This window comes from Lemur catta, chromosome 1 (assembly GCF_020740605.2).
Source record: "Lemur catta isolate mLemCat1 chromosome 1, mLemCat1.pri, whole genome shotgun sequence".
NCBI classification, from domain to species: Eukaryota; Metazoa; Chordata; class Mammalia; order Primates; family Lemuridae; genus Lemur; species Lemur catta.
In genome coordinates, this window is record NC_059128.1 from 44,144,850 (window position 1) to 44,158,686 (window position 13,837).

At 42.1% G+C, this 13,837-nt stretch overlaps 1 protein-coding gene across 10 annotated transcripts in view; it reads left to right on the plus strand.

Annotated features, from left to right (window-relative positions):
- The first annotated feature begins 1,244 nt into the window (after positions 1 to 1,244).
- TRIM9 (tripartite motif containing 9) overlaps positions 1,245 to 13,837 on the plus strand; it is a 106,848-nt gene continuing 94,255 nt past the window's right edge. For 9 of the 10 annotated variants that reach the window (XM_045567352.1, XM_045567340.1, XM_045567308.1 and 6 more), the window contains exon 1: positions 2,245 to 3,258. In XM_045567352.1, the coding sequence (XP_045423308.1) occupies positions 2,437 to 3,258 (822 nt within the window). In that variant the 5' untranslated portion in view covers positions 2,245 to 2,436. Of the gene's footprint in view, positions 3,259 to 13,837 lie in introns of all 10 variants that reach the window. The other variant, XM_045567281.1, reaches the window with a different exon arrangement.

The window sequence follows — 13,837 nt, forward strand, 5'->3', positions numbered from 1 at the left end:
TGTAAAGTGGCTAGCTCTTCTTGTAATTATAGGGATTGAACCAAGTAATGTATATAAACAAATTAACCCACTGCCTGAAACAGGGTGAACTCTCAACAAATGAGAGTGATTCTAAGAGCTCTCCTAGGATTGACTGATTTAGCTTATTCCTAACCAAATTGATGTAACAATTAAATCATGTCAAGACACTTCATAATAGATGAAATCTTTCTATATTGACTGTATTATAAATCTGTATAGTTCTCTTTGTAAACTCAAGATTATATTACAGTCAGACATCCGCTAATGCTATCTTTACTTTTAGGCATAAGCTTTCTGCTAATAAGCAGACCTCTTAGATGGTATACTGTGATAAGCAAAGTTCAAACTCATAAAAAGAGTAACAGCTGCTCACATTTGTGACCCAAGGCTACTGTGACTTGTGGCCAAATACATACAAAAACTGTGGAAGGACATGCCTTGCTAACAATTTCTCAATAATTAACTACTTGTTAAAAGTAAATTCTCTTGAGACCCATAAATTAGATCTATCCTGCAAGTACAGATATGTCCTGCAAGTACAGATAATGTCCCAACCACACTTGAAGAAATTCTATGCCTGTAAACAAGAGTACATATACCTCTTTGGATGCTCTGGTCTGAACCAGTTAAAAGTCAGGTTTAAAATAAATCATATAGCATTTATGATCAACCTGGCTTTAAATAACAATGATCAACTACTGTTCTCACTGCAACTAAAGAAGGTGTTGGAAAGATAACTTAGTTTATTGGACTATTTCTATAAGGGCAGGGTTCTAAAATGTCCTGTTTCTTTCTGGGTAATAAAGCGGTTTTAAATTGTAAATGTAGCTGCATATAATCAATTATCTCTTTTCTGTAAGATGGAAAATTGCAAGATTTCTTAGAACTTGCAAAGACTTTTTGTCATTTACTTCATGAATCATTCAGCAAAAGCCAGCCATGTACTATTTGAAATGTTACTAACTCATAAAGTCACTTAAAGGTTTTCCTTTTCTTTTCTTTTCCCTCCCTCCCTTCCTCCTTCCATTCCTTTCTCCTCCCTTTCTTCCTTCCTCCCTCTCTCCCTTCCTCCCTTTATATGGACTAACACGAGAACCACCACCACCATCATTACCACCTACGTCACTGGAGGAAAAACATACCCTGCTGTAAGCTGTGGCAAATGCTCAGGGCACGCGGCACTGAATAATGCTGTTTGGAGTCAAACATTGAGACTCCGCAGTGGCACAGTGATTCATTTACAGAGCTAGTTACTAAACTGTGGGGACCCAGAAACAGACAAACTGTTCCTGCCTCGATTGAACCAAAGGTCTGGTTAAAGCTCAGACAGGTGCTGAGAGCAGGGTGAGAGCACAGCCTTGGGAGGCAGGGAGGAGGCGGAGGGACAGGAGCACGTTGACACCAAAGCCTAGACGCCTCTGGGCCCAGCTTGAATTTAAAGCGTGAAATGAAGGGGGCGTAGGTTTTGACTAATGCTGAGCCTTTACATCAGTTACCTAGTTAAATCTCATGGCAACACTAGGAAACCGATATTATTAATCCTCTTTTAGAAAGGAGGGACTGAGGGTGCAAAGCAGAGAGTCTCGTCACGACTCAGCAGCACCGTCACATTCCCGGGATGGGGGGCGGCGGGCCAGGGGGCGGCTTCAGCGGCTTTCAGGAGGTGGGAGAAGCCCAAGTGCGGCACAGAAACTCAGGCCTGGGTGAGGCGCCCGCCGAGGCTGCCAGCAACGGAAGAAGGGGCGTCCCCCGCGCTGCGCAGCAGCGGCCGATGGTAGGTGGGCGCGGAGATCAGAGCTGTAAGCCAAACGCAAATGTCGCCGAGAAGCCCCAGCCCCCTCCGCCAGCCCCCTCGCCGCGGGGAGGGATTTCTCACGCCCCCTGCTCCTGGGTGACTGCACGGGAGGTCGGAAGGAAGTGGGGCGAGGGATGAGTCATCCCGCATAATTCCTCCTTCCCGGTCCCCTAGCCTCCGCACGCCAGCCCCCTCCCGCGATCATGCAGCCGGGAGCAAAGGCTCCCCTCAACCCCAGACGCCACCGAACCTCCTGTGGCCTGCGGAGGAGAGGAGACGGACAGGGCGTTTGGCCAATAAGAGCTTTGCTCTCTCGCCCGCCGCCCAATGGGCCACGGCTCACGGGCCGGGGCGGGACTAGGAGGCGAGGAGGGGGCGGTCCTGAGCTGGCGCGCGGCGCGGCGGCTCCGCGGCTCTCAGAGAGAGAGAGCGCCTCGCTGGGTGTCGGCGCCAAGACGACGCGGGAAGCCGCCACTACAGCAGCCGCCACCACAGCAGCCACCACAGCCGCCGCCGCCGCCGCCGCTGGCCAAGGTGCTGGACAAGACAGGCCCGTGGGCCAGCTCGCCAGCTCCGGCACCCGCTGCAGCCGCCGCTGCCTCGCTCCCCGACCGGTCCCCATGGAAGAGATGGAAGAGGAGTTAAAATGCCCCGTCTGTGGCTCCTTCTATCGGGAGCCCATCATCCTGCCCTGCTCTCACAATTTATGTCAGGCGTGCGCCCGCAACATCCTGGTGCAGACCCCGGAATCAGAGTCCCCTCAGAGCCGTCGGGCCTCGGGCTCTGGGGTCTCCGACTATGACTATCTGGACCTGGACAAGATGAGCCTGTACAGCGAGGCGGACAGCGGCTATGGCTCCTACGGGGGTTTCGCCAGCGCCCCCACTACCCCGTGCCAGAAGTCCCCCAACGGCGTCCGCGTGTTTCCCCCAGCTATGCCGCCACCCGCCACCCACCTGTCACCGGCCCTGGCCCCGATACCCCGCAACTCCTGTATCACCTGCCCCCAGTGCCACCGCAGTCTCATCTTGGATGACCGGGGGCTCCGCGGCTTCCCCAAGAACCGTGTCCTGGAAGGGGTGATTGACCGCTACCAGCAGAGCAAAGCCGCGGCCCTCAAGTGCCAGCTCTGCGAGAAGGCGCCCAAGGAGGCCACGGTCATGTGCGAACAGTGCGATGTCTTCTACTGCGACCCGTGCCGCCTGCGCTGCCACCCGCCACGGGGACCCCTAGCCAAGCACCGCCTGGTGCCCCCAGCTCAGGGCCGCGTGAGCCGGAGACTGAGCCCGCGAAAGGTCTCCACCTGCACAGACCACGAGCTGGAGAACCACAGCATGTACTGCGTGCAGTGCAAGATGCCCGTGTGCTACCAGTGTTTGGAGGAGGGCAAACATTCCAGCCACGAAGTCAAGGCTCTGGGAGCCATGTGGAAACTGCACAAGGTGAGTCCTGAGAAAACCCACTCCTAACTCTCTGCGCCTCCGATGCTCTCTGGCTTGGCCGCAGTCTCCTCTTTTGCGCACAGCGCATCCCAGCGGGGGCGCAATGCAGGTGCCTTCCATGTTTACCTCCCCGGTCTGGTGCATTGCAGGAGGCGTGGGGGGATCTTAAAGCGGCTCACAGGGGAGTTGAATGTCCCTAGAGAGTTGTTGCAGGGATGCCTTAAGAGCGAGTCTACCGGGACGCACTGCCTGCGAGCCGGATGCGGGGCGCCCCCTCTCCGCGGTGGGTCTGCAGCCTGTGGCCGCGGTCAGTGTAAGGAAAGCGCTGCGTAGCTAGGCAGAGCCGTGTCAGTGCCCGGGGCCGCTAGGCACCGTCCAGGGCAAGGTGGGCTGTGAGCCCCCGGGGAGGGTACAAGGTGGGGGCGGTGGGGTCTCACTGACAGCTGGAGGCTGTAGCTGCTGGATAGGCGGGAGCTGTGTGGCAAGGCGAGGGCGGGGGAGACGCCGCGGGCAGAATGCTGATGAACCCGCACTGGGTCAGACGTGTCGCTCCAGCTGAAGGCAACGCGCGGTCCGGGTCCCTAGCGCTTAGGAAGCAGAGAGGAAAGGGGAGCCTACAGTTGCCATAGCAATGTGGTGTGCAGGCTCGGGCCCTGACCCTCCTGGGAGGGGGACCTGGGATTGGTGTGCCAAGGACCGAGTTTTCTGCGCGGTCGGGGCCTGAAAGTCAGGCGGATGTCTCCCTGGGAAACCCCCTTCTTCCAGCTACCACACACCGTGCCTCCAGGATTCAACCCTTTTCCTCTTTCAGTAGTTGTATGTGCAAACTTTGGGACACCTGTTATCAGATTTATCTTTCTGGTCTCTTTCGATGATGCTTCCACCATGGCTATTTAAGAAGAGAAGAGTGCTTTACATGTTAGGTTGTGCCATTCCTCCGCTGAGAACCCTCCAGTGATTCCCTATGCTTCTCAGATGGTCGGTAGAATAGCAGGACCTACATGGCCTGTTCCCCTTTGGCCTCCTCCCACTCACTCCCTCTGCTCCAGCCACACTGTGCCTCTTGCTGTTCTTCAGCCAACACCAGGTACCTCTCCACCCCCGGGCCTTTGCATTCCGTGCCTCCTGAGCCTGAGACTCTCCTTCCCCAGTCCCCTGGATCAGAATGGCTCACTCACTTGCCTCCTTCAGGTCTTTGCTCAGATGTCACCTTTGCAGTGCCACCACCTAGACAGACACCCCCTACTTCCCTCCCAGCTTCATTTTTCTCAGTAGTACTTCTTATCACTATCTGGCATGCTGTATATTTTAATTATCATGTTATTTTTGTATTTTACCTATTGCTCCCCCTACAAATACACACACACTAGAAAATAAGCCTCATGAGAAAAGAGATCTTTATAATATTATGCCTACACTGTTTAGAAGGAAGGAAAGCACTCCAGGAGAGGTGCATAAATTTGGCTTTGACTTTTTAAATGGTCCTTTTAGTTGGGGGTGTGGAGGGCACGATAGGGGTTCAGGATTATTGGAGGGAGGTTTTCTTTACATCACTGGGATGCATGCCCAAGAATGAGGTAGGACTGAAGAGGGTGTTCTTGCCTCAGCTGAGGCCCCACTGTGAGTTCACAGCATTCCTTCGAGAACAGAAAGGCTGCCCTTTGAGTGTGGCTAACCCTGAGGTTAAGGCTGAAACACTGATATTTTATTTACAGCCAGAAAAAAATAAAATGTCACCATTTGCAGCAATCAATGGAGGTTTTCTCAGCTCCTTATCCCAACTGATTGTGATCCATGTTTACAGTCATTGTATTCTCACATATAACCAATCAAACCATGTTTGTACTGATGGAAATTGCATTTAGCACAAATTTGAACCCACTAGGCACACACCACTGTTTTTAAAACACTTTCAGCTTTTAAAAATGATATTTAATTTTGAAAGTTTTCAAAACTTTAGTTCACAGCCAATTTTTTCTTCATATTATGATTTCACTCTTAAACTGCTAACTGTAGCCTATGTTGAATTGCCCTAAAAGTATCATTGGAAATAGGAAATTAATCTTCCTGTCTGGAAAAAGAACTTAGAGCCACAAGCTAATTAGCATGGTCAAACCACAGCTTTATTTTTCTGTGAAGAAAAGCCTATACTTGATCCATTAAGACCAAAAAGAACCTTTAAATCTCTGTCAAGCCCTATGTAGATTTGAAATGTTAAACCATTTGTTTTATTGGTAATAGAAGTTGTTGAGTAGACACTGTGGTACTGACTGTGTTAAAATTTGGATATCTCTGCTAAAAAAGAATAATGTTAAAACTCTTGAGACATAAGATAAATAGGCTAAAAGACCATTTATTCTCTGATCTTCTACACATTTTTTCCAAAACAGTAAGTTGGCATATTTTTGTTCAGTCAATATAAGGATTATTAAACTACCAAGAATAAGTAAGGCAAATGGATGACAGATTTTAGCATTCATTTGTCATCTGTTAGATGAACAACAAACATCACTCCCCCACCTTATTTCTTTAATAAGAAAGTTAATGTGTTAGTGCTAATTTTTTCATATAGTCTGTGTTTTAGTTAATGATACCACTATCTCCACAAAATCTCATGAGCTGTAATTTCTATGTCCTTCAAAAACCAATGAGCAAAGAATTAAACTAAGCATGTCTCCCAAAGTTGGACAGTTAGTTATCAATAGTTATCATATCAGTTAGTTATGAATTGTTTTCATTCATATTCTACCATATTAATCATTTCTACTGATAAGAATATCCTGTGAATAAGTATTTCCCACAGGCATATGTCATCATCTTATACATTCAAGACAAAATGGTTGAAGTTTATTTTTTAAGTGGTTTTAAAAACAACTCGTTGAAATTCATTAGTTGTCAATTGACCAAATTAAAATGTTTTTCAGATATTTGTGGCCTCCAAGATGCGTGAAAAATAACATTACGTGACGTGGTCTTATGAGTCGAATATCTGGTAGAAATTTTTATTTAGCATCATCACTTGCTGTATTCCTTTATTCAACTTAGGTTGCTAAAAGAATTGCAATGCAAAAAAAAAAAATGGTTTTGTAGACAATTTAAAATAGGCAGTTGGAGCCACTGTTATTTCTTTGTAATTTTAAGCAGTTCACATTCCTAAATCCTAACATTATCCTTGAATTCCTGATGTGTTTTACCAATCACTGAATCAATAATATGTTTGTAAATATTCTTTTGTGTTTGTGCTAATGAGCAAAGATACTCTTTTTCTTTCTATCCTAAACACTATTCATTCTGAATCTTTGTATCAAATGTTATTTCTCTCTAACCTTTGTTTCTTTTATTGATGGAGATTTGCAATTTAAGTGACATCTTTAAAAAATTGTCAGTTTATATACTTTTATTTCCAAAGTATTCTGGAAAAAATATCTGCTTAGCTTTTATGGTGGCATCTCATTAAATACTTGTGTAGCAAAATGTGTTATATAATGCTACTAAAATGATATTCAATTAACCATATATCAGCAGTAAATGCATTATAATTTATATGTTCCTGTGGTAAATGTAACAGGTAGCATATGTTCATGTTTTAAAATTTCTTTTACTTCTAGTACAATGAAAACATTCTGTGTGTAATGTAAACATTTTTACAGATTTTAAAGAGAATGTTACAGAGAAGACAGTTGTTCCTCTTTGTACTAAGGTGTAATGGAAAGAACTAGGTGACAGGAGATCCAGGTTCCAGAACTGATGCTGCCACTTACTTGTAGGAGACTTTAAGCAAGTCTCAGAACCTCCATGTGCTTCCCATCCACAAGGATGTAAAGGAGTTAAAACAGTATCTGTGAAAGGATTTTGAGAAAATGATGTTTATAATTTACTAATTTCAGTTTGGCACAGCTATAAACCATTTGTGTAAAATAGAAGTCAGTGTCTCACTGGTTAACAATTATTGCATAAAAACCTTACCTCCCAATTTAGGGTACTTTGCTTCTTCCTTTCAGAGCATAGAGTGTAGTCCAAGGCTGCTCTGGAAGGTGGCCTAAAAGAGGGAGCCACATCCTCATGGGTCCAGAGAGAATACTCAGTTGAATTAAGCTCAAGAAATAAGAATACTACACAAAGATTTATGTATTAAGCAATAGTATTTTGTTTTTACATAACAAAGCTAAAATGATAGCTGGTATGAGTCAGTTTTTTTCAGATTGTCCAATAAAGATATTGTTATCACTTTGAAGTACTAGAAATTGCTTTTCCTGTATATGCTATGAAAAGATGTTATTAATTGGGATTTCAGGTCAAATCACAGTTTGCATACAGTAAGAGAAAATTATTCAGCCATCTGTTATTGGGTACTATGAATAATGTACAGGCAAAAAATTATCCTTATCATCAGTACAGTAAATTGCACTTCCCTCACCTAAACAAGTTAACGGACTTTTCAAACTGTGTATATGCCTATAAATTAACTTTGGCATAGAAAGGGTAGAACCTATTGCTTGACAAATGTTTAAGAACAAAATAGTTCTAGATAAATATCATTTTTTATCAGTTTTAGCAGGGATTGTTGGTTGTACAGGCCAGAAACCCACTTAGGTGATCTCAGAGGATTTCATGGGAATTGAAATAAAATCAACTCACAAGGAGAGTGGAACTGGAAAGCTAGAAACTAAGTTCACTCTCTGTATTAGTCAGCTTGGACTGAGTTTTCTGCCCTAACAAACAATCTTTAAATCTCAGTGAATTACAACAGCTCTAATTTCTTACCCATGTCAGTGTCCACTGAGAGTCCTTTTTTTTTCTTTAGCTAGTTTCCCTTGGTTTCCTGCCACTTTCAACAGAGAAGTCCTTCCTTGCAAAAGCACATAAATTAACACATATAAGCCTTTGTCTTTGACGATTCTCATTCTTATTAATTCTAGATATTGTCTTTAGAATACTATGCTTAGAAGGCTGAATTCTTGCCTGGGCATGGTGGCTCACACCTGTAATCCCAGCACTTTGGGAGGTTGAAGTGGGAGGATTGCTTGAGGACAGGAGTTTGAGACCAGCTTGGGTAACATAGCAATACCCCATCTCTACAAAAAATAAAAAATTAGCTGGGCATGGCCAGTGCACACCTGTGGTCCTAGCTGTTTGGGAGACTGAGGCAGGAGGATCACCCAGGAGTTTGAGGCTGTAGTGAGCTTTGATTGTACCACTGCACTCATTCCAGCTTGGGTAGCAGAGTGAGACCCTGAATCAAAAAAGAAAAAAAAGGTTGCATTCTGATGCCATAAATACAAATGGAGAGGCAGTTTTGATTCAATGAAGCAGAAATCATAGAATATTTAATGTGGTCTACCCATTCAGTATGGGTAGACAGCCTTTACTAGCCTCTTGGCTGGTTTCTTCAACTATTTTTATTGTGAGGCTGCTTACAAAGAGGCCTAAGGGCATTTTTAAAAAAACAATTCTAAATTACTGTATATGGTAAAGGCATTTTTAAGAGTATTAGACCAGACAGGGATGAGGTGAAGGCACTTTTAAGAGTATTAGACTAGACAGGAAGATTCTGAAATCAAACTTCTGACAATAATCAATTTTGTTGTTTTCAAAGGCAAGAAACCTCTGAAGATATGTATGAGCAATCCAAAATTCATTTTTTTTTTGACTCATACTTTAGGTCAGAATTTCCCAAACTGTGTCCCCCAAAATTGTCCATAGTTAAATATGTTTGAGACTCTCTACTCTAAGAACACTCCTAAAAGTTCACATTGTACATTATTATATTAATATACTGATACCTACAGCAAAGAAAGCTACTTTATTCAACCTAGCATTTTCCAAACTTAGTCAACTTTGGAAATTCTTTTTGAGTGGCACACAGGTTTGGGGAACACTAGTCCAGGCAATGATTAATGAATAAGTTAGAAGGAGTTAATTGTTATTAATTTCTTATGTATGCAGAGTAGAATACCCTAAAATTCCAGCCTGTGGGTTAGAGTCTGCAGTAAGCCTATCCTTAAATCTTATGTTAATTCTTAAAGCAAATTTATGTTATTCTTTAAACATTAAAAGTTAAAGATGTAAAAACAGTTAACATAAGTTTTGTAGTATTTATAGATATGGACTTGAATACATGTTGCCTCCCTTTCTATTATAGGTAATTTAACTCTGAAAAATGATTTTAGGCATGAGGAATACTAATGTAATATAATTTTTAAAAAACTACTTTGATCTACTTTTGACTACATTTAGGCTTTGCATACACGATGCCAAATGAGTGGTTTAATTGAGTTTTTCATTAAACTGTGGTAGATAGAAATAGATTGTTTTAAAAATACTTTTGATAAAGCAAAAAAAGACAAAATGTTACAATTCTAGCGTTGCTCCTGGAACAACATAGCACAACAGTTTGTGAAAGTTAAATGAGTAGTACTTTGCCTGTTACATTCCAGGCTTTGCTAATATTTTCATATTGACATTTGGGGTCAGTTTCTTTATTTTTTATTTCTTTTTTTCTATTCCATATAATAATACCTGTCTCCAGTTTCTAACTTTAGGAGAAGAGTTATCTATAAAAGGGCCACTGGCAGTACACCCAGACTACCATAGACCAGATCTAGGTTTTGTCAGCAGCATATCTAATTCATCCTAGAGGACATCTCAAAGCCAGAAACACTTCCCTAGGGTGTTCTTACCGCAGTTTCATCCCTAACCCTAAACACAGCCCCTGTCTTAAACTGAGAAGTATTTCCAAGTGAGAGTACTCAGGAAAACTCCAGCAAAATGCATTTGACAACAGTTATGCCCTGTTTACTCATCTGCATTAGGAAAATCACCACAACATCATTTCACTTTTGTTTGTCCCTGGCTTTGCCATCTTTTTAACTTTCCTGCTTTCAAGTACAAGCATGGCAGCCATGGGTCTAGTCACAATCCCATCTACCTTCTCCTTGACACCATCTGGCCTTCCAGCTTCCCCGCTGAGCTCCTCCCTCTCTCCTTGTCCACCCGGCTTGCCCACCACCATTTTCTTAGACCAGACCTTCAGATCACCTGACTAACTTGCCAAGCCCGGCTCCGATGAGCCAGCCTCGCCGGCCTCCGACCAGTCCAGGCTGCTGACCAACCGAGAACCGGAGGCTGCTTCCCCTGATAGGAGTTTTAACCTGCACCAGCAGCATCCCTCACCCCAGCTGGCTTTCATCACAGGCGCTCTTGGGTTTTTTTAACTGCAGAGAGAGAGTTTTCTTCATTTTGACTGATTCATTTTAAGCTGAAGAAGGAAGAAAACTTTTCTTGAGTTTCTAGTCATGAATAAATAAACATCATTGACTTCTCCCTCCTCCTCAACATGCCTGTTTCTAGAAACTCATCCACTCTGTGGTTTCCAGTCCTCATGTACCTGATTGTCGGAAACAAATCTGGTCATCTCAATCACCTTCCCTTTCACAGATTGATCCAAACTGTCTTTCCAGCCCTGTCTTCTATTCACCTCACCCCCCTCCGTAGCTCCCAAATCTGTGTTCTCACACTGAACATCCTTCCACTGTATTATAATTACTTATGTTAGGATCTTCCACTGGACCTTAATAGCTCAATGTCATAGACTTTTTCTTAAATATCTTCTTTTACCCCATTTCTGGGCTTAGTAAATGTTAGATAAAGGTTGGTTTAATAAAGAAAATAATCAGTAAGAGGAGAATTAATGATTAGCAATAGAGCCCAATATTTTAGATTTATCATATTAGCCTGACAGTAATCATTACATTTGGAAAGCTGTATTTCATGCTTTTTGCTAAAATGTACTGAGCACTTACTGTGTGCCAGACACTGTTCTAAGCTCTTCACAGCATTTTTTCATTTAATCTTTGTAATTCACACATCTTCCTATGAGAAAACTGGGACACAGAAAGATTATAAAGTCACACCAGTTGTAAGTGGCAGAGCCAAGGATTGGAATCCAGGCTGTCTGACTCTGGAGCTCATGGTATTTAGCTGCCATTCTGTCCTACTTTTCTGATAAGACCAGGAAATATATGACCTATAAAGCACAGTTTTATGACCTTGTAAACTACAATGACATAACAAATAGCTGGAGTCCTTTAATTCTCATGTATGAAAATTACTGATAAATTAAGATTCCTTTTTCTCCTAAGTTTCCTTGTGACAAAATAAATTTAAAGAAGAAAATACGGGATGGAAGGAAAGGAGAGAGGAGTATGTTGAGTATTCTACAGACCAGGTCATCAGAGGTGCAGGCCAAATGACCCTGTAAGGGGTCCATCCTGCCTCCTAAGTGATAGGCAGTGAGTTTGTATCAGCTCAGCCATGGAGTCATTGTCCCTCTTCTTACAAAAATATATTGCACCTTAAAAAAAATAATGCACCTTAAAATTTACAGACAAAAATAAGATAAAAGAATAAGTAGATTTTAAAAATAATAGTGGTGCATAGGCATTTTAAGTATCTTAATATTTCTGCAGATCTAAAACATTTATAAGTCCATTTTTGAAAACACAGAAGTATGTCGAACTTGTAAGCAGGTGTATACTCTTATGTTTACTTTCAGTTTTTTCTTGTACCTTTTGACTATGTGGTTTAAAGAAAATATGTATCCTCCAGTTTAAGAATAGATAGCTGGCCCACCTTTCACCATAAATATAAAAAGGAATATGTGAACTGGAAAAAGCTATTGTTTAAGCACTGCCAGATAACATAATTCTTCATAAACCTGGTACAGAAACAGAACTGCATGTTTTACACTAACAGCGCTGATCAAAGAAGAAACTGTTCCTTAAAGAGTTGGCTTTGGAAATAGAATACTAAACACTGTTCTTCTGTGTGGCCCTAGCCACGTTCTGTCAGGAGCTAGTACACATGGTACACATAGGTAGTTAATTCCTATCTACTGCCGATTTATTCATGTGACGCTGACCTTCCAGCTGGACAGCATCAGTTCAGCTTAATTGAGAGTTTGGTTGGTCCCTCTTTACTCTTTGCTTACAGCCTGGATTTTAAGAAGAAACTGACACCAAAAACTCATCACTCACCCACATGTACCAGAAAGGCCTAAGGATAACACTCCTAACCTGCACCGTGTATCAGTCATTATCAATTTTCTGAACAAAGCAGTTGCAGAGGACTAAATGAGAATATGGGAAATTAAACAGTTTCTACCTAAAACAGATCTTCATAACAGGCTTTGTGATTTTGTAGGGAGCAAAATCTTGGACGATCAAATATATACAGGCTCAACTCTAAGCACAGCTCACCCAAAAAGCCAAATAAAAATGATTCTTTAACATAATCTACTTCTTTTGATTGTCTATACTTTAGTTTCTTTACATCAGCTACAGATATGTGTAATTCATTACGTCGTACTACTGATGACATTTATGCCATCACCAAGACACATCAATTCATGAAACTGATAAAATGGTGTTGCTTATAATTCCATCCTCCCTCCTGCCCCCTAGGAAATGTTATCCCAAGGGCGTTAGTCGTATAAAATCAAATGTAAAATTGGAATTCCATGCAAGTCTTACATGGCACAGATAAATCCATGGTGCTTTTAACAAGAAGTTACTATTGATTTTATTGACCTTAATCATCTAGCCAAGACTTAGCAAGGAAATTATAAATAGCTTTTGGCACTCATGATGTTTACATGCTACCTTCTGCCGTTATGTAAGTGAATATATCATCAGTCGAACTAAAACATTATTCAGTAATACTGAATACAGTAATAGAATTTTCTCCACTCTCTACTCTTAGGACCAAGAAATATGGAATATAGGTACTTGTATGGGTACTGAATTTCCAGGCTGGCTTCACCAAGCTCAATAAGCAAAGGTACAGAATATGACTACCATTGCCTCATGGTGACATATGGCACATGTACACCTGCACTGGGACATGGATTTCTGATTGCTCTGATCATTACATATTTTTTTTAAAATGTGGAAAATTTCAAATTGGTAATAAGCTCCTGCTGTGTAGATACAAAACATATTACTAAACTTGTTGGTATTAATTGCCAAATTAGCATATGAATATTTCACATACATTTTTAAAAACCATCAAGCTAAAAAGAAAATTAATGCTTCTAGCATTGAGGATAACTTCAATTCTTATTTACTTGACATTCATTGTTTGATATGATACTAACACAACATTTTGAGATTGCTGTTATTATTTCAGAGGGGTTGAGTGATTGCCTAGAATTACAGAGCTTGACAAAGGCAGGCTTGAACCTGTTTAACTCTCAAGCCCACACTCTTTTCCATTGCACCACACTAAATATTATTTTGGTTAAAATGTACTTCCCGGTGTCAAAAGTTCACATTTTTTGTAATTGAGCTCATATTTATCCATTAATCAATCATTTTGCGTTGAACTCAAAATCTAAAGCTCCCTGGCATCTCTACTTGGATGTACCATGGCACGCCCAGATCTGAATTCATCATCTCTCTCCATTTTGTGACTCACAGATTTCCTCCTCTTACGTTTGAATAGGAACCAAAGAATACAGGCATCTTAACTCCACAGACTGGTAAAGAATGTTGATGCAAAGTATTTTAAAACTAATGATCTC